The 19,324-nt window shown below is 40.1% G+C and overlaps 1 protein-coding gene across 7 annotated transcripts in view; it reads left to right on the top strand.

Moving 5' to 3' along the window:
• Nucleotides 1-19,324, top strand: part of PRUNE2 (prune homolog 2 with BCH domain) — a 292,193-nt gene that overhangs the window by 77,282 nt on the left and 195,587 nt on the right. For all 7 annotated transcript variants that reach the window (XM_044939965.2, XM_044939959.2, XM_044939960.2 and 4 more), the window contains exon 6: nt 2,161-2,255. In XM_044939965.2, coding sequence (XP_044795900.1) covers nt 2,161-2,255 — 95 coding nt within the window. The remainder of the gene's footprint in view (nt 1-2,160; nt 2,256-19,324) is intronic.

Raw genomic sequence — 19,324 nt, 5'->3', positions numbered from 1 at the left:
AAACACTGATAGGGCTTGGAGCACTTTAACCAGCAAGTTATCTTTGTGGGAAATCAGGCCTTTATCCCACTAAGGAACTCTGGAAAAGAGTGTAAAATTTCATGGCAGAGTTTTCCTACCCGACGGGTACAGTGGCGTGTTGAAACTTGTTTATCGGAGCTCCAAGAGCTGACTGTTAAATTTTCAGGTATTTTGTGAGTGGGTTGATGTTGGGTTGGCAGGTTGAAGTCAGCCACGGTAGGAGTATTGACAGCACAGAAATTAACGCCATGAATCAGGTTTTGTTAGGAGTATACCACTTGGAATGTTGACGGTTATTAGTTGCAGGGACTGTTAATTTTCCTGGGGTGGGCTTTGATGGCCAGAGAAAGCCCTCAGGAAAAGAGATGCAGCTGCCGGTGGTTGAGCGACTTGCTGGTGCCGGAAAGTCAGAGGAAATGTGGGCAGGGCACCGACACGCCTGACACACCTTCTGTTACATATGCACATGTGCAGATATATGTGCATGTGTAGCATGATGATATGCATTTTGTCATTCATTTTCAAAAATAGATCAAACTTTTCATGTCACTATATATTATATAAATCATTTTATGCTGTAGTAAGACAGATGGCAGCTTTTCAATCTTTGAGTGGAAGAGAAATATTTAGTAGCTGTCTGTTTCCCCATACTGCTCTGATTGATAGTGTTATAAGTTGAGAGGGCAAATATTAATAATTGGCAAATAATAGTTGATTCTTCCATCTTAATGTACATCTGAGAAGGAGATACATGCTTTACTGGGCTTTAGTATACATCTTCTCAAGAGTTTAGACCTGCTCTGTTGTAAAAATGTAGGGTGAGAATTCAGTATTAAGCCAGATCCTTTCCTGTTTTCCATGATAGATTTTACTGAAGCACATTGGTCTGCTGACTAAAATTATGCAATTCTAGATAATTTATCGCTTCTGGATTATTCTCCCATCATTTAAGAATCCCATAGCTCCTATTGCCAGAGCCTATTACAAGGGTGGCCAACTTAATTATGATAGATTTATGGGTCATATTTATAAAGTGCATTGTGAGTAAAATTACAATTGAAAACATGGAGGCTTTCCTAAATGCATCCTGAAAGCAAATTTTGGCCTTCCTAGGTATTATTTGATTATTTACATGGTTATGTTGGTTTTTCTTGGAGAAGGCAATGGCACCCCACTCCAGTACTCTTGTCTGGAAAATTCCATGGATGGAGGAGTCTGGTAGGCTACAGTCCATGGGGTCACAGAGAGTTGGACACGACTGAGTGACATCACTTTCTTTCTTTCTATAGTTCCTTTTGGAGAAGGACATGGCAACCCACTCCAGTGTTCTTGCCTGGAGAATCCCATGGATAGAGGGGCCTGGTGGGCTGCAGTCTGTGGGGTTGCAGAGAGTCGGACACGACTGAGCAACACACACACACACACACACACACACACACGTTGGTTTTTCTTACCTACTCCGCTTCTCTTCTGTCTTACCTACTGTCTTACCTACTCTGCTTCTGTCTGTTGTGGGTTTCTAGTCTGATCTCTGAGTATTTAATCTTCTGGGCTCCCCTGAAGATTACTGGTTTCAGTTGGATTTGGTCCATAGAAGAGTTAGAGATATATGGGGCATAGGAGTCAAAAGAAGGGGAAGAGACAGTTGTATTTCTTCCCTGCTCCCTTCCTGTTTTGGTGCTTAGTTTCTGGCAACCCCTCTTCTACTATTTCAGATATCTGTTTCCTTCACTTGAACTTCTTCTAGTATCTGGATGCCTCTCTTATTAATTTTCTCAGTCCCACCCACATCTCTGTAAGTGTCCTTCCATTAAAGAATCTTCTTTGGCATCAGGAGGGGTGAATTCTGTTTCCTGCTGGGATCCTCACTGATGCAAATATTATCACTATGTGATTTTTTGCCTTCATGTGTGTTTATTATGGTTAAAAGAGATATGAGAGGGGAAATACTGAAATTAAGAGGGTGACGTCTTCAAATAAGGAGGGAGGAGGGTTCAGGATGGGGAACACATGTATACCTGTGGCGGATTCATTTTGATATATGGCAAAACCAATACAATATTGTAAAGTTAAAAAATAAAATAAAATAAATATTACCAAAAATCTCCCTCAAATATAATGTTTTTTTCTCACCCACAGGCTTAGGTATTGAACAGACAATGCTGAAGAATCTAAAGGAACTTTCAGATGGAGAAATAAAAGTGGCCATTAGCACTGTGAACATGACCCTGGAGGTAAGAGTGGGAAAGCTTTTTTGGCAATGACGGATTTTACACAACTGCATTTTGAGCAACTGGAACTGTTCTCTCTATTGCATAGTTAGTGTTAGTCTTTTGCTGCAAATACTTCCTTATGATATATTTGACTAGAAATGTGCCTTATTATTTTGGATGAAAACACTGTTCTAAACCAATGAAAGATGCCAAACAAACCTGGACTCCCAAGATGAGTGCCATTTCATTCATCTCAGAATGAAACAACAAACATCTCAGAAAAACAAAACAGACCCACATGTGTATACATGTATGTGTATTTATATGTATGTAACCTATTTAGCAACAGTGATTATCTGTGTGTTTGGAGAAGGAAATTTAGATTCACTTCCTTTATCTGTGCCCCATCCTGCATTATCCGTAGATCTTTTCTAAGAAACTAAGTTGTTCTTTGGATTCTGTAAGCTCTTTGGATCCATGTCATTTTGATAATCAATGACGAGAACTCTAGAATTAATAAGATCCTCCTTCCAATCTGTTAAATGAATGATCCAGAGTGAATATAGCTCTTGATTTTGTGTATTTCCTTGGTAAATTCTCTTTTGTCTACTTTGGGGCTTTTCAGTGATTTGCATGTTAATCCTAACTAGCCTAACTAATGGAATTATATTTTACAGAGGCACATTTGTGTGGTGTAGAAGTCTGAGTTTTTTTTTTTTTTTTTTTACTGTTACATTGCCTTGATCAAGTGATTCATCTTTAATTGAGGCACTGAACTCTCAAGTCAAGTTTATGGGGATAAAAATGGCTGAATAGGACTTGGTGTTTTAGGTTTTAGAACTCTATATTGCTATTCCTTTTATTTGTTTCATGGTAATGATTACCATATCACTGTGTATATTTCTAGGGCATGTGTAGGGCCATGCCTCAGAAAACCCAAGAGCATACCAGGCTCTTTTTTTGTGAGTTCTTTGTCAAATTGTTTCTATTGTTTTGATAATGTAGTTTGACTTGTAGATCCATATGAGTACCAGGAGGTAGAGTGTTGTCACTAAAGACACTCACATGTAATGGTGATGTAGTGGCTCATAGTATATAGTACACATTCTCGTTGCATGTAGAAGCTCAACTGTTTCTATGGACTTTTGCATTGATAAATGCTCCCTATAATTAGACGAAGATGTGATTCAATGCAGGAAATACGTGCAATTTGGGATGTAGTAACCAGATAATCACCTTCAATTAGAAATCTGCTTTGTGTCTAGAAATGCAAGGAAGACATGGATCTTGCAAGGGTCAGTAGCTCTGAGAATCATTTCTCCCAGTTCAAGCCTTAGGGTTTTCTTTCTCTTTCCCTCCTCCCCTGTCTCCCTTCATTTAATGGCAACTTATTAGGTTTTAAATGCCTTGTTTGGAATTCCTTTCTAAATTAACATAGAGCATCTTGTAATTGCTTAGGGAACTGTCTGTAGTTGGCAAATTATTTTAAGGCTATTATTATTATTATACACTTACTGTAGCTTTAAGGTACCTTCATTTATAATATAGGTATATACAAAAAGCTTTGTCAGATATGTTAAACTGTAAATGTTTGTCAAGGTGAATAAGTGATAAAAAGATCATCTTAATCTTGCGAGTAATTTACATAGAGGTCCAGTAATTAATCAGGCCACTAAATACATCTCTGGAAGAGCTATATGATCTTCTGGGAGGAGGGAGAAGGATTTTATACATATAAGAAGGTACGCAGATTAAACTCTAATCAACTGAATGAGAGCTTTTCACTTTTGCATGGATATTAAGGATGACTGAGCAATGGAGAAGGAACTCCTTAGTATCATAGTGTATCTTCTTTGAAAGGGAAAATGTACACTGTTTATTTAAGCTTTTAGTTGGAAAAATCCCCAAGCTAAGGGCAGAGTTTGGTTTTCTCCATAGATCAAGCTGTGATACAGTGGCGTTTTCACAATCTGTCTGTGTTTGATTATATTTCAACATTCCTTTCCCATCTGCATTTAAAAAATGATAGAATCCCACCACCTTATTTTGTGTATTTTGGAACAACTGTCTAATTGCCCTTTAAATCTAGATATAGTCTCAAAGAAATGTCCTTAGTTGCTATGGATTTCTAAATCTCATTTGTCCTCCAAAACATGGTTGAGACCTAGCTACTTCCTGATGACTCCTAGAAATTCTCCATTTCCTATTACCACTTGCAAAATTGACCAACTTAGGACTTAAATATATACTGTATTTTCCATTAATTTTGAACTTGTTTTAAATATTTAGTCATAGTTAGACAATATTTTAAGTTAACTGGAGATAAAGATGGTATCGTTGAGTTCTATCTTGCTTTAATTTCCTGGCAAAATGCTGGAGACATAGTAGGTACTTGGTAAACACAAATCCATGTTGGTGTCTACCCTTTGTTCCTTTGATATCTGATTTTTATTTCCTTTTAAATTTAAGTAAGTCAGCTAGGAAAGCAAAGCCATGTATCTCTGCATCGAAAACAACTTACTTTGTTTCCTTCCAGTCAGTTTCAACTATAGCTGAAGGCTGAGATCAGATAGGTAAAATATAGCCCATATATTTGTCAGTAGAACTGCTTCTCCACCTCTTCAAAAATTGGTTACTTGTCCCTGGAAAGAATCACCTAGAAGTTCTGTGTGATACCAGGGCAATAAAAAAGAGGATTCCTTACATTTTCAATGGCCCTTTGCAATGCTGCATCTCCACAGCTGTGTGTGTCATGACCTTTATCTGCCTGGTGACCCAGTTAATTTTTTTGGGTGGAAATATTGAGAAAATGAGAAGAATGTGTCTCCTTGCAACACACATAGCATGTTCGTTGGAGGGCAGCACTGGTTTGGGCTTTAGAAACCACTGCCTTTAACAGATGGGTTAATTCTACCATATAAAGAGAAAGCTGCTAAACCTTTTGCCTCTCATTTGTATTGTAGTACATCTCACAAATGATAGTTGTTCTAATTAAGGTTATATAGGTTACTGAAGGGGCTTCCCTGGTAGCTTAGCTGGTAAAGAATCTGCCTGCAATGCAGGAGACCCCAGTTTGGTTCCTGGGTCGGGAAGATCCACTAGAGAAGGGATAGGCTACCCACTTCAGTGTTCTTGGGCTTTTCTGGTGGCTCAGATGGTAAAGAATCTGCCTGCAATGCGGGAGACCTGGGTTCAACCCCTGGGTTGGGAAGATCCCCTGGAGGAGGGCATGGCAACCCACTCCAGTATTCTTGCCTGGTGAATCCCCATGGACGGAGGAGCCTGGTGAGTCACAATCCATGGGGTCACAAAGCATCAGATGCGACTGAGTGACTAAGCACAGCACAGTACAGGTTACAGAAAAATCTACCCTTCAAAGTAAATAATTACAATAATACTCTTTCAGTGCTTTGTTCAATATATGAGGTCAGAATGAGTATGACTTTGAAAAGCAGTAGATAAAATGGTCTCATCAGAAGCATGGCCAGAGTGCTGGTTCTTGCAAAGAGTGTTGGAAGCTAGGACAGTGGAAAAGATACTGCTGTCCCATTTCACATGGTTTCCAGTTCGTTATGAGTCTGAATACAACACACATCTTGTGGGGTGTATACTCCACATATTGGAATCTATTTCATTCATTATGGTTGTGCTTGATCTTTTGTGACCTTTTCATTGTTTGTCAACTAGATTATCAGAAAAGAGACATGGATGGTTTTGATTTTGTTCCAATCCTTCATTTTAATGGAGGAACCAGTAGAGAGAAATGAAGGTTATCAAAAACAAAAATCTATGTTGAAAACTTTAAATAATAAACCTTTGGGGAAAAAAGAAGGGAATTTATGGATATTAGAGAGTGTGCTTAACTGGGAGAAACTTGGCCTTTATGCTGTTGTCAGCAGAATGGAGTGATTATAAATCTTGGACCTACTTTACTCCTAGTAAAGCAGTTTTAGATGTTAAGGGAAGGGAACAAAATTTTCCAGTCCAGTACAGCGCCACTGCAGCAAATGAGATTGCTCATGGCAATACCACATGAATGGTTCCCTTGCCAACACCAAGTATTATTACATCTAAATTAAGCATCTCCCAAAAGGCTGTGAGTCATTACCGTCTTCAGGAAGAACAATAACCAGGCACTGACTTGATCACTTTTGCTATGACTGATCACATTATGAATTATCCCATAAATATACTATATCAGTCTGCTGCCATAACAGAGCACCACGAACTGTGTGACTTAAACAATATAACTTTATTATGTCACGATCTGGAGGCTGGAAGTCCAAGATCTGCTATTGGCAGAATAGGTTCCTTCTGAAAGCTGAGAGAATCTGATCTAGCTTCTGGTGGTTTGCTGGCTGTCTTTGGTGTCCTTCGGCTTGTAGAGGCATCACCTTGGTCTCTGCCTTTGTTGTCACATTATCTTCCCTCTGTGTATGTCTCCAAATTTTACCTTTTTAAGGCATATTGGATTAGGGCCCAAGTATAATGACCTTATCTTAACTATTATATCAACAATAACTTTATTTCCAAATAAGGTCACGTTCTGAAGTGCTGAAGGTCAGGACTTCAACATGTAATAAGACTGTGAATGAACCTACTGTCTGTTAAGCACGTTTCATCTGTTACTCACATGTGTTTTTATCTTAAATCAGTTTCCTTTAAATGAGAAACAGTGGGAATTTCCAATTCTTGAAGTTTTGTCTCCTTTATTTGGAACTGGAGTCCAAGGGAATAGTTCCAACTTGTTTTCTCTCTAGGGCCCCCTCATGACCAGACTCTATGCTATTTGAAACCTGGAATAGAACACATGGGATGCATTCTGGTAAAGTGACTCAGACCTCTGACTCATTCTGCCCTGCACAGAGATTACCAGATAAGCTGCACCTTGGAACACTGCAGAGGGGAAAATAGCAGCCTTTTCCCTTAGCGTTCAGAACACAAACCAGAAATTATTCCCAATTCCCAATAAATTCCTTCCTAGTAAAAGTTGAACATCTACTCAGACTGCAGTGAAGTATCTTTGCACCATGGTAACTGGTGATTTCAGACTGAAAGAACCAGTCTGAAACCTGGTTTACCAATTTTAAGCATCAAATATGATTTTTCATTGTTTGAGTTTAGAGTTTTTTTGGAGTTTGGGATGAAATTGCCTTGAATATTTACCTACCTTATTCTGTCATAAAATGTGTAGTGATATTTGAGGAAGTAGATATTACTTTTGATTAGCATATTCTTTAAAATGCCAAACACTTATGCTGGAGGTGATTTTTCAAATCTGTTCAGCAAATCAATGGAACTATATGTAACCACTGCCTTTGTTTCCTTTTGGGTCCAGGGATTCCAACTCCTACTTGTTGAGAAGGAGTTGACATTTGATGATGCGTGCTCATGATATATCAGGCAGTGATTTGCAAGCATTGTCTTATTTAATCCTCACAGCAACCCCATGTGGTAGAGGGGATATGATTACCTCTGTATTGGTTAAGGTAACTCTAACAGCAGCAACAGATGGACCCCAAATCTCAAAGACTCAATACATAACATTCATTTTTGGTTATGCAGCAAAATCCAGTTTAGTGTTTCAGGTGGGGTGGCCAGGGGTGATTCAGATACCATCTTTTAATATGTGGCTCCCAAGGTTGCCTGAGACATCTCCATCCTATCTCTTCAAGATGGAGAAGAACTTGGAGGGCCAAAATTGGAAGGTTTTATGGATCTTGTCAGAACATAGCATCTGTCACTTCTCACATTACATCAGCCCAGTCACATGGTTACATCTGACTGCAGGGAGGCTGAGAAATGCAGTCTAGTTACTTGCCAAGAAGGAGAACCAGTTTGATGAACAATTAGCCAGTCTCTGCCACAGTCTCCATCTTGGAAGTGAGGGTGTTGGAATCTGGGAAGGTTAAATCATTTGTTTAATGCAGAGCTGAGACCAAAATCTGGGTCTGTTTGTCCAAGCACTGTGTTTATTACGTGGGGTATGATGCCCACTCAGGGGCTCACTGGTAAGTCACCAGGTGTCAGTCATTGTCTGAACTCCAGGTATCAGACAGCCTAGATAGACATCCTCAAGCAATCCTTGGTTGGAACTCTTATTCTCCATACTCTTGGTACCAAGCCTCTTCCTCTTTATGTTCATATCTTTGCTTCTTTAAAAAATCATTTTAATTTTTGACCTTGTGAAGTGAAGTGAATACCATGTGAAGTGAAGTGAAAGTTGCTTAGTCATTTCCGACTGTTTGTGACCCCATGGACCATACTGTCCATGCAATTCTCCAGGCCAGAATACTGGAGTGGGTAGCCTTTCCCTTCTCCAGGGGATCTTCCCAACCCAGGTCTCCTGCATTGCAGGTGGATTTTTTTTAACTGAGCTATCAGGGAATCCATGTAAGTTCTAAGAATTCATGCTGCTGCTGCTGCTAAGTCACTTCAGTCGTGTCCGACTCTGTGCGACCCCATAGACAGCAGCCCACCAGGATCCCCTGTCCCTGGGATTCTCCAGGCAAGAACACTGGAGTGGGTTGCCATTTCCTTCTCCAATGCTTAAGAGTGAAAAGTGAAAGTGAAGTCGCTCAGTCGTGTCCGACTCTCAGCGAACCCATGGACTGCAGCCCACCAGGCTCCTCCATCCATGGGATTTTCCAGGCAAGAGTACTGGAGTGGGGTGCCATTGCCTTCTCCAAGAATTCATAGTAAATATAATTATCAGCTCCTCAGATAGAGGAGATTTGGAAAAATAAGTCAAATAGATAATAATAATAATAAATAGTACTATGAGGTGAAGGATAGGACATGATGTAGGAAGGAAGGAATTCTGATGTTTTTTGGCTGCCTGCCTCTAGAATTCAAGGACATGGGTATTCTGGTTTACCTGCTTGAGATATAACTTTTTCAAATCTGTGTTCAGAATAGAGAGCAGCCCAATCAGTGGAAATTTTTAGTGGTAGAGATTAAAAAGAAAATGAAACAGTGTTACTTTTGAGCACTGTTGTAACTCCTAATAAGGAAATTCTGAGCAGTTGAGGTGTTAGGAGTTCTCAGTTCAAATCTGACTGAAGAGTCCAAAGGTGTTTAAAGCAAATGACAAACACAGTTAGGTGGCTTTCATTGTGTGAATTTAACAATCAGTGTGTGCGTGTCATCTGAAGTGTAAATTACAATATGAAACTAATTCAGAGCTAATAATTCATAGCTTCTTGAGGACAATGGCATAATGAAAAAGTGATACCTGAAATTAGAGTGTGGACTTGTGTTCCTACTCTGAGCTATGAGCAGTTCTTGGTAACCAGACATAACTGTAATGAGGGACTCGAAATTCCCTATTTAAAAAATGGTTTATCATATCAGTGGCAACAGTACTTTGTCTGAAAAAATGTCCTCAGCAACAGAAGTGTTTAAAATTTAGAATCCTTATAATTTGTAGGTAGGTAGCTCCTTTTGCAGATGGCCAAAAATATTTCAAGATACCAGATGAAGTCTACAAAGTAGTCTCTCTAGAGTACGTTATGAAATTCCTGTTTTATATCTACAGTAAACTGAAGTTAAAAGGCAACTTGATGTTTTCATTGTTTTTACCTATTGTCCACTTTCAGATGGATTCTCAAAACTTGACCTAGCTAACTGTACTTCTCTATATTTATATCCTTCAGTGGTACAAAATAACTCAGTACTTATCATTTAGAGATCATACATTTCCTCGTTATGTGCTGTGCTGTCTTTGCTATGAGATGGCGTCCTGGAACTTTCTCCTTCTCCTCTGAAATGCTATAGAAATGTATCCATATGGAGGGGGTAGAAAAGAAGGAACATAGAAAACATAGAGCCTGGGGACTTCTCTGGTGGTTCAGTGGTTAAGAATCTGCCTTCAAATGTGGGGGATTTGGGTTTGATCCCTGGTCAGGTTATTAAGATCCCACATGCCATGAGGCAGCTAAGCCTGTTCCTATGTGCCACAACAAAGAGCCAGAGCAGCCAAAAATACTTTCAAAAAAAGAAAGAAAGAAAACAGAGCCTGCTCCAGGTATAAACTCTCCTCAGGACCCAGGAATTCCCACTGACTTCCTGGGCAACTGTGCAGTGGGAATGAGATAATAAGATCAGATGCTCTGAAGACACTGCCCCATCAAGAGGCTGTGTGGAATTTAAGGGATGCTAACTTGGAATACAGAATGAAGCAGGGCAAAGACTAATAGAGTTTTGTCAAGAAAATGCACTGGTCATAACAAACACCCTCTTCCAACAACACATGGACTCTACACATGGACATCACCAGATGGTCAACACCGAAATCAGATTGATTATATTCTTTGCAGCCAAGGATGGAGAAGCTCTATACAGTCAACAAAAACAAGACCAGGAGCGGACTGTGGCTCAGATCATGAACTCCTTATTGCCAAATTCAGACTTAAATTGAAGAAAGTAAGGAAAACCACTAGACCATTCAGGTATGACCTAAATCAAATCCCTTATGATTATACAGTGGAATTAAGAAATAGATTTAAGGGCCTAGATCTGATAGATAGAGTGCCTGATGAGCTATGGAATGAGGCTCGTGACATTGTACAGGAGACAGGGATCAAGACCATCCCCATGGAAAAGAAATGCAAAAAAGCAAAATGGCTGCCTGGGGAGGCCTTACAAATAGCTGTGAAAAGAAGAGAAGTGAAAAGCAAAGGAGAAAAGGAAAGATATAAGCATCTGAATGCAGAGTTCCAAAGAATAGCAAGAAGAGATAAGAAAGCCTTCCTCAGCGATCAATGCAAAGAAATAGAGGAAAACAACAGAATGGGAAAGACTAGAGATCTCTTCAAGAAAATTAGAGATACCAAGGGAACATTTCATGCAAAGATGGGCTCGATAAAGGACAGAAATGGTATGGACCTAACAGAAGCAGAAGATACTAAGAAGAGGTGGCAAGAATACACAGAAGAACTGTACAAAAAAGATCTTCATGACCCAGATAACCACGATGGTGTGATCACTCACCTAGAGCCAGACATCCTGGAATGTGAAGTCAAGTGGGCCTTAGAAAGCATCGCTACGAACAAAGCTAGTGGAGGTGATGGAATTCCGGTTGAGCTCTTTTAAATCCTGAAAGATGATGCTGTGAAAGTGCTGCACTCGATATGCCAGCAAGTTTGGAAAACTCAGCAGTGGCCACAGGACTGGAAAAGGTCAGTTTTCATTCCAAACCCAAAGAAAGGCAATGCCAAAGAATGCTCAAACTACTGCACAATTGCACTCATCTCACACGCTAGTAAAGTAATGCTCAAAATTCTCCAAGCCAGGCTTCAGCAATATGTGAGCCATGAACTTCCTGATGTTCAAGCTGGTTTTAGAAAAAGAGGAACCAGAGATCAAATTTCCAACATCTGCTGGATCATGGAAAAAGCAAGAGAGTTCCAGAAAAACATCTATTTCTGCTTTATTGACTATGCCAAAGCCTTTGACTGTGTGGATCACAATAAACTGGAAAATTCTGAAAGAGATGGGAATACCAGACCACCTGACCTGCCTCTTGAGAAATTTGTATGCAGGTCAGGAAGCAACAGTTAGAACTGGACATGGAACAACAGACTGGTTCCAAATAGGAAAAGGAGTTCGTCAAGGCTGTATATTGTCACCCTGCTTATTTAACTTATATGCAGAGTACATCATGAGAAAGGCTGGGCTGGAAGAAGCAGAAGCTGGAATCAAGATTGCCGGGAGAAATATCAGTAACCTCAGATATGCAGATGACACCACCCTTATGGCAGAAAGTGAAGAGGAACTCAAAAGCCTCTTGATGAAAGTGAAAGTGGAGAGTGAAAAAGTTGACTTAAAGCTCAACATTCAGAAAACGAAGATCATGGCATCTGGTCCCACCACTTCATGGGAAATAGATGGGGAAACAGTGGAAACAGTGTCAGACTTTATTTTTTTGGGCTCCAATATCACTGCAGATGGTGACTGCAGCCATGAAATTAAGAGATGCTTACTCCTTGGTAGGAAAGTTATGACCAATCTAGATAGCATATTCAAAAGCAGAGACATTACTTTGCCAACAAAGGTTCATCTAGTCAAGGCTATGGTTTTTCCTGTGGTCATGTATGGATGTGAGAGTTGGACTGTGAAGAAGGCTGAGTGCCGAAGAATTGATGCTTTTGAACTGTGTTGTTGGAGAAGACTCTTGAGAGTCCCTTGGCCTGCAAGGAGATCCAACCGGTCCATTCTGAAGGAGATCAGCCCTGGGATTTCTTTGGAAGGAATGATGCTAAAGCTGAAACTCCAGTACTTTGGTCACCTCATGCAAAGAGTTGACTCATTGGAAAAGACTCTGATGCTGAGAGGGATTGGGGGCAGGAGGAGAAGGGGATGACAGAGGATGAGATGGCTGGATGGCATCACTGACTCAATGAATGTGAGTCTGGGTGAACTCCGGGAGTTGGTGATGGACAGGGAGGCCTGGTGTGCTGCTATTCATGGGGTCGAAAAGAGTCGAACACGACTGAGCGACTGAACTGAACTGAACTGAACCTCAAACATGACTATTGGACATGGGTGCAGAGGCAGAGAGAAAGAAGGCACTGGGAGGAACTACATGCCACTCCAGGAAGCCCAGGTAAGTTGATTGCTGGTGAATGAACAGAGTAGAGTAGGTGTCCCAATTGATGGTATTTTACTTGCTGCATCTCTGGTGGACACTTTGATTCAAATTTGTATGAAAACTTGTATTATTCATAGCCATTCTTTCTTTTTATTACATGCCCACTCCCAACATATCCATACATCTACTTTGCACCAAGGACATGGAAGAAGAGATTTGGATACTCCAGCTTAGTATTCCTGAGGTGTTGAGTCCAACTGGCTCCCCACTCACTGGCTTCTTCTTAAAATAAAATGGTGTTCCAATTACCTACTGCTCTTTAACAAGCCATCACCAGAGCCTAGAGACTTAAAATATTATCTCTCATAGTTCTTTGGGTTTGGGGGGTTCAGATGGGTAGTGTTTACTCAGGGTTTCTCATGCAGTTGTAGTCAGATGGTAATTACCTGTGAGGTTGTTTAGCACTCAGTGGGCACAGGCTTCTCATAGACTGACACCAAGATTCCAAGAGAAAGCCATAGGAGTGAGCTTTCTAAGATGCAGATGGAAGCTCCAATTCTTGTTACATAATTTGAAATATCTCAGAATATCACTTCCGTCATTTTTTATTGGTCATGCAGCTCCCTAAGGTCAGCCCAGATAGATGATAAAATAGAATTAGCAGTGGTGGCTGGCAAATGTTTAACAGTGGGCTCTCTGGGGAGGGGGGGGTGGAAATATATATATATGTGTGTGTTTGTGTATATATATCCACACATATTATTGGTATGCAGGATATATGGCACACAATTTACAAATGATATACTCTTTATTGTAAATTCTATAGTATTAGTTGATTCCTACAGTATGAAGTAATTAATTTTAATGCAACTCTTGTATTACCAATTGATAAACCAGTATAGTTCCAACAAGAATGTGGTTGATGTTTTTGGCTTTTTAACAAAAAAGTGAAACAATGAAGACTTTTTTTCTGAACTGTGCCTGTAACAACATGAATGACCTCTTCGCCAACTTAAAGAATAGTTTTCAAATACTGGAATAACGTGTCCTCAGAATTTTTTGTGTGTGTGTGTGCTATTCACCATGTGATGGCTAGAAACACAATCCATTTTTAAGTGTGTAATTATTAACAACTTTTCCTCCATGACTTTCTTAAGACAGGCACAGAAAAGGCACAGCTCTTTTCTGAAAAGAGCTAGATAGTAAATATTTTAAATTTTGCCAAAAAGAAAAATTGAGGACTTTATGTGGGAACTTATATAATAACAATTGAAAAGCGTTTAGCTCATCGACATACGGAAACAAGCAGTGGGCTGAGTTTGGCCTGTGGGCTATAATTTGCCAACATCTGCTGTAGAAAATCAATAAAACAATTAAGCTAGCTTTGATTTGTAGTGTTTGCCAATTTTCATAACATAAATACTCTTACTATGGGCAATTTCAAGGTACCAATGTGATATCGTCAAAACACGGTTAGAGGGGACTTCCTTGGTGGTCCAGTGGCTAAGACTCTGACCTCCCAGTGCTGGGGGCCTGGGTTCGATCCCTGGTCAGGGAACTAAATCCCACGTGCTGAAACTAAAAGGGGCCATGTGCTGCAACTAAGAGCCAGCACAGCCAAATAAATAGATGAATATTTAAAAAAAAAAAAACAAACACGGTTGGCTGAAAGAGCAGATCTGAGGTAATATCACAAAAAAGAAGAATAGATCATCATCATGTTGTACACTTCCCAATCTGGTTTTCTCTTTTTTTACAAATAAAATAGTAATGCAGTTAAAGTGTATAACATATGCAATAGATGTAAATAATCTCAAGAACATAGATAATGTAGTAGAATAATTAGGAAGCAATGAGTTTTGAGAATTTATGACTTGTTTTTAATATGATTTATATAATGTGTAATATTTAATTTTTATAATGGCTGTGTTTAATTTATAAATGGTGGGTTTGAAAATTTCCTGAAAATTTTACAGTCATCTGTTACCAACCTGTACAAGTCAGTGCAAGCACACCACTGGGAATTAGACCCCAATTCTTTTTTTGTATATTTTTTTCATTTATTTTATTGAAGTGTAATTGATTTAAAATATTGTGTTAATTTCTACTGTACAGCAAAGTGATTCAGTTTTATACATTTATAAATTCTTTTTCATATAATTTTCCATTATGGTTTATCATATGATTTATCATTATGGGACTTACCTGATGCCTCAGATGGTAAAGAATCTGCCTGCAATGCAGGACACCCGGGTTTGATCCCTGGATTGGGAAGATCCCTTAGAGAAGGGAATGGCAATCCACTCCAGTACTCTTGCCTGGAGAATTCCATGGACAGAGGAGCCCACCAGGGTACAGTCCACGGGGTCGCAAAGAGCTGAACATGACTGAACGACTAAAGCAACACATTGAATATAGCTCCCTGTGCTATACAGTAGGAACTTGTTTATCCATTCTGTATATACCAGTTTGCATCTGCTAATCCCAAACTCCCAATCCATCCCTCCCCCTTGTCCCTTCCTCCTTGGTAACCACAAGTCTGGTCTCTATGTCTATGAGTCTGGTTTACTTTCATAGATAAGTTCATTTGTGTCATATTTTAGATTCCACGTATAAATGATATCATATGGTATTTGTCTCTGTCTGACCTACCTCACTTAGTATGATAATCTCTAGGTGCATCCATGCTGCTGCAAATGACATCATGCCATTATTGTTTACGGTTTAATATTTCATTGTATATATGCACCACACCTTCTTCATTCCTTCATCTGTTGGTGGACATTTAGTTTGCTTCCATGGCCCAGCTGTTGTAAATAGTGCTGCAGTAAGCGTTGGATACACGTAACTTTGGGAATTAGTTTTCTCTGAATATATGCTGAGGAATTGAATTCCAGGATTACATGACAACTCTGTTTTTAGTTTTCTGAGGAAGCTTTATACTGTTTTCCACAGTAGGTGTACCAACTTACATTCTAACTAACATGGTAAGAGGGTTCCCTTTTCTCCACACCCTTTGCAGCATTTATTTGTAGACAGAATGATGGCCATTCTGACTGGTGTAGCTACTACCTCATTGTAGTTTTGATTTATTTCTGTAATAATTAGTCCAACCAGTCCATCCTAAAGGAGACCAGTCTTGGGTGTTCTTTGGAAGGACTGATACTGAGGCTGAAACTCCAGTACTTTGGCTACCTCATGCGAAGAGTTGACTCATTGGAAAAGACCCTGATGCTGGGAGGGATTGGGGGCAGGAGGAGAAGGGGACGACAGAGGATGAGATGGCTGGATGGCATCACCAACTCGATGCACATGAGTTTGGGTGGACTCTGGGAGTTGGTGATGGACAGGGAGGCTTGATGTGTTGCGATTCATGGGTTTGCAAAGAGTCGGACATGACTGAGCGACTGAACTGAACTGAATAATTAGTGGTGTTGAGCATATTTTCATATGTGTTTTGGCCATCTATATGTCTTCTTTGGAGACATGTCTATTTAGATCTTCTGCCCATTGGGGGCTTTCCAGGTGGCTCTAGTGGTAAAGAACCCACCTGTCAATGCAGGAGACATAAGAGACATGGGTTTAATCCCTGGTTTGGGAAGATCCCCTGGAGGAGGGCATGGCAACCCACTCCAGTGTTCTTGCCTGGAGAATCCCACGGACAGAAAAGCCTGGCGGGTTACAGTCCATAGGGTCACAAAGAGTCACACACGACTGAAATGACCTAGCATGCACACCCATTTTTGATCAAGTTGTTTATCTTTTTTGATATTGAGCTACATGAGCTGTTTGTATATTTTGGAGATTAAGCCCTTGTAGGTTATTTCATTTACAAATATTTTTTCCCATTCTGAGGGTTGTCTTTTTGTTTTTTTCTTTGTTTCCTTTGCCTTTTTGGCTTTTATTTATATTGCTTTGGGAGACTGACCTAAGAAAACATTGGTACAGTTTATGTCAGAGAGTATTTTGCCTATGTTCTCTTCTAAGAGTTTTAAAAAATTATTTGTTTGTTTATTTATTTTTTGGTTGCATGAGGTCTTCATTGCTGTATGTGGACTTTCTAGTTGCAGCAAGCAGGGGCTGCTCTGTGTTGCAGCGCATGGGCTTCTCATTGAGATGGCTACTGTTGTAGGGAACATGGGTTCTAGGCACTCAGGCTTCAGTAGTTGTGGCTCATGCAGTCTAGAATGCAGGCTCAGTAGTCATGGAGCATGAGCTTAGTTGATCTTTTAAATGTGGAATCTTCCCAGACCAGGGATTGAACCTATGTTCTCTGCATTGGCTGGCAGAGTCTTATCCACTGTACTAACAGGGAAGTCCTTCTTAGAGTTTTGTGGTGTCAAATCCTATATTTAAGTCTTTAAGCCAGGTAGAGTTTATTTTGTGTATAATGTGAGGGTTTGTTCTAATTTCATTGATATACATGCCACTATCCAACTTTCCCAGTACCACCTGCTGAAGAGACTATCTTTTCTCCATTGTATATTCTTGCTTCCTTTGTCAAAGATTAATTAACAGGTGTGTGAGTTTGTTTCTGGGTTCTCTGTTCTATTCTGTTGATCCATATGTCTGTTTTTGTGCCAATGCCATGCTGTTTTGATTCCTGTAGCTCTGTAGTAGTGTCTGACATCTGGGAGGCTTATGCCTCCTGCTTTGTTCTTTTTCCCCAGGTTTGTTTTAGCAATTTTGGGTCTTCTGTGTTTCCATCTAAAGTTTAGGATTATTTGTTCTTGTTCTGTGAAAAATGTCATGGGTAATTTGCTATGGATCACTTTGGGTAGTATAACCATTTTAACAATGTTAACTATCCCAATTTAAGAGCATTGGACCCCAGTTCTTGATGTGAGGTGGAGTGTACGCCCTTAGGGAGGGAAGGAATTGAAGATGGCCAACTTTGGAGACCATTTACCAAAGAAAGGGATTGCTCCTGGTACCCAAGACTGTGTCATCAGGTTCTAGGCTTTCTTCTGTGAATCAAGAAAAATTAGGATCTCTAGATGGGTAAGATGGGGAGGGAGACGGGAGTGATGTTCAAGTGGAAAGGGACATGCATATAACTATGGCCAATTCATGGTGATGTTTGATAGAAACCAACACTACTGTAAGGCAATTATCCTTAAATTAAAAATAAATGTAAAAAAAAGAAAAAGTAGGATCTTAATTTATGATTCCTAGTTTACTTATCTGATTTTATGCACTTCAGTCAGTGATATCATATTTCTGACAGTTAATAATCTTGGCCTAGATTAAGAGTGGGTAGGGCCATGCTGCAGCTAGAGATAATGGGTCATGTGCACAGTACTGAACAGCACTGGGTAATTAGTCTTTCGAGTCCTCAGTTCAGTTCAGTTCAGTTGCTCAGTCATGTCTGACTCTTTGCAACCCCACAGACTGCAGAATGCCAGGCTTCCCTGTCCATCACCAACTCCCAGAGCTTGCTCAAACTCATGTCCATCGAGTTGGTGATGCCATCCAACCATCTCATCCTCTTTCATCCCCTTCTCCTCCTGCCTTCAACCTTTCCTAGCATCAGGGTCTTTTCCAGTGAGTCAGTTCTTCACATCAGATGGCCGAAGTATTGGAGTTTCAGCTTCAGCATCAATCCTTCCAATGAATATTCAGGACTAATTTCCTTTAGGATTGGTTGGTTTTGATTTCCTTGTAGTTCAAGGGACTCTCCTCCAACACCACAGTTCAAAAGCATCAATTCTTCAGTGCTCAGCTTTCTTTACAGTCAAACTCTCACATCCCTACATGACTACTGGAAAAATCATAGCTTTGACTAGACAGACCTTTGTTGGCAAAGTAATGTCTCTGCTTTTTAATATGCTGTCTAATCTGGTCATAGCTTTTCTTCCAAGGTGCAAGCATCTTTTAATTTCAGATGGCTGCAGTCACCATCTGCAGTGATTTTGGAGCCCAAGAAAATAAAGTCTGTCACTGTTTCCATTGTTTCCCCATCTATTTGCCATGAAGTGATGGGACCGGATGCCATGATCTTCATTTTTTGAATGTTGAGTTTTAAGCCACCCTTTTTACTCTCCTCTTTCACTTTTATCAAGAGGCTCTTTAGTTCCTCTTCACTTTCTGCCATAAGGGTGGTGCCATCTGCATATCTGATATTTCCCCCGGCCATCTTGATTCCAGCTTGTGCTTCATCTAGCCTGGCATTTTGTATGATGTACTCTTCATAGAAGTCAAATAAGCAGGGTGACAGTATACAGCCTTGACATACTCCTTTCCTGATTTGGAACTAGTCTGTTGTTCCATTTCTAGTTCTCCTGTTGCTTCTTGACCTGCACACAGATATCTCAGGAAACAGGTAAGGTGGTCTGGTATTCTCATCTCTTGAAGAAGTTTCCACAATTTGTTTAGAGTCCTACTTGGATACAAACATCACAGCTACCCCTGCCTCTACTCATTAGTCACCTCCCATGCTGGGGACCAAGGCTCTAGTCCCAAAAGCCTTGTCTTCCCCCTCTGGTCTCTTCTATTCAGC

This window comes from Bubalus bubalis, chromosome 3, assembly GCF_019923935.1.
Source record: "Bubalus bubalis isolate 160015118507 breed Murrah chromosome 3, NDDB_SH_1, whole genome shotgun sequence".
Classification (NCBI taxonomy): Eukaryota; Metazoa; Chordata; class Mammalia; order Artiodactyla; family Bovidae; genus Bubalus; species Bubalus bubalis.
This window is presented reverse-complemented; position numbering and strand designations above follow the sequence as displayed.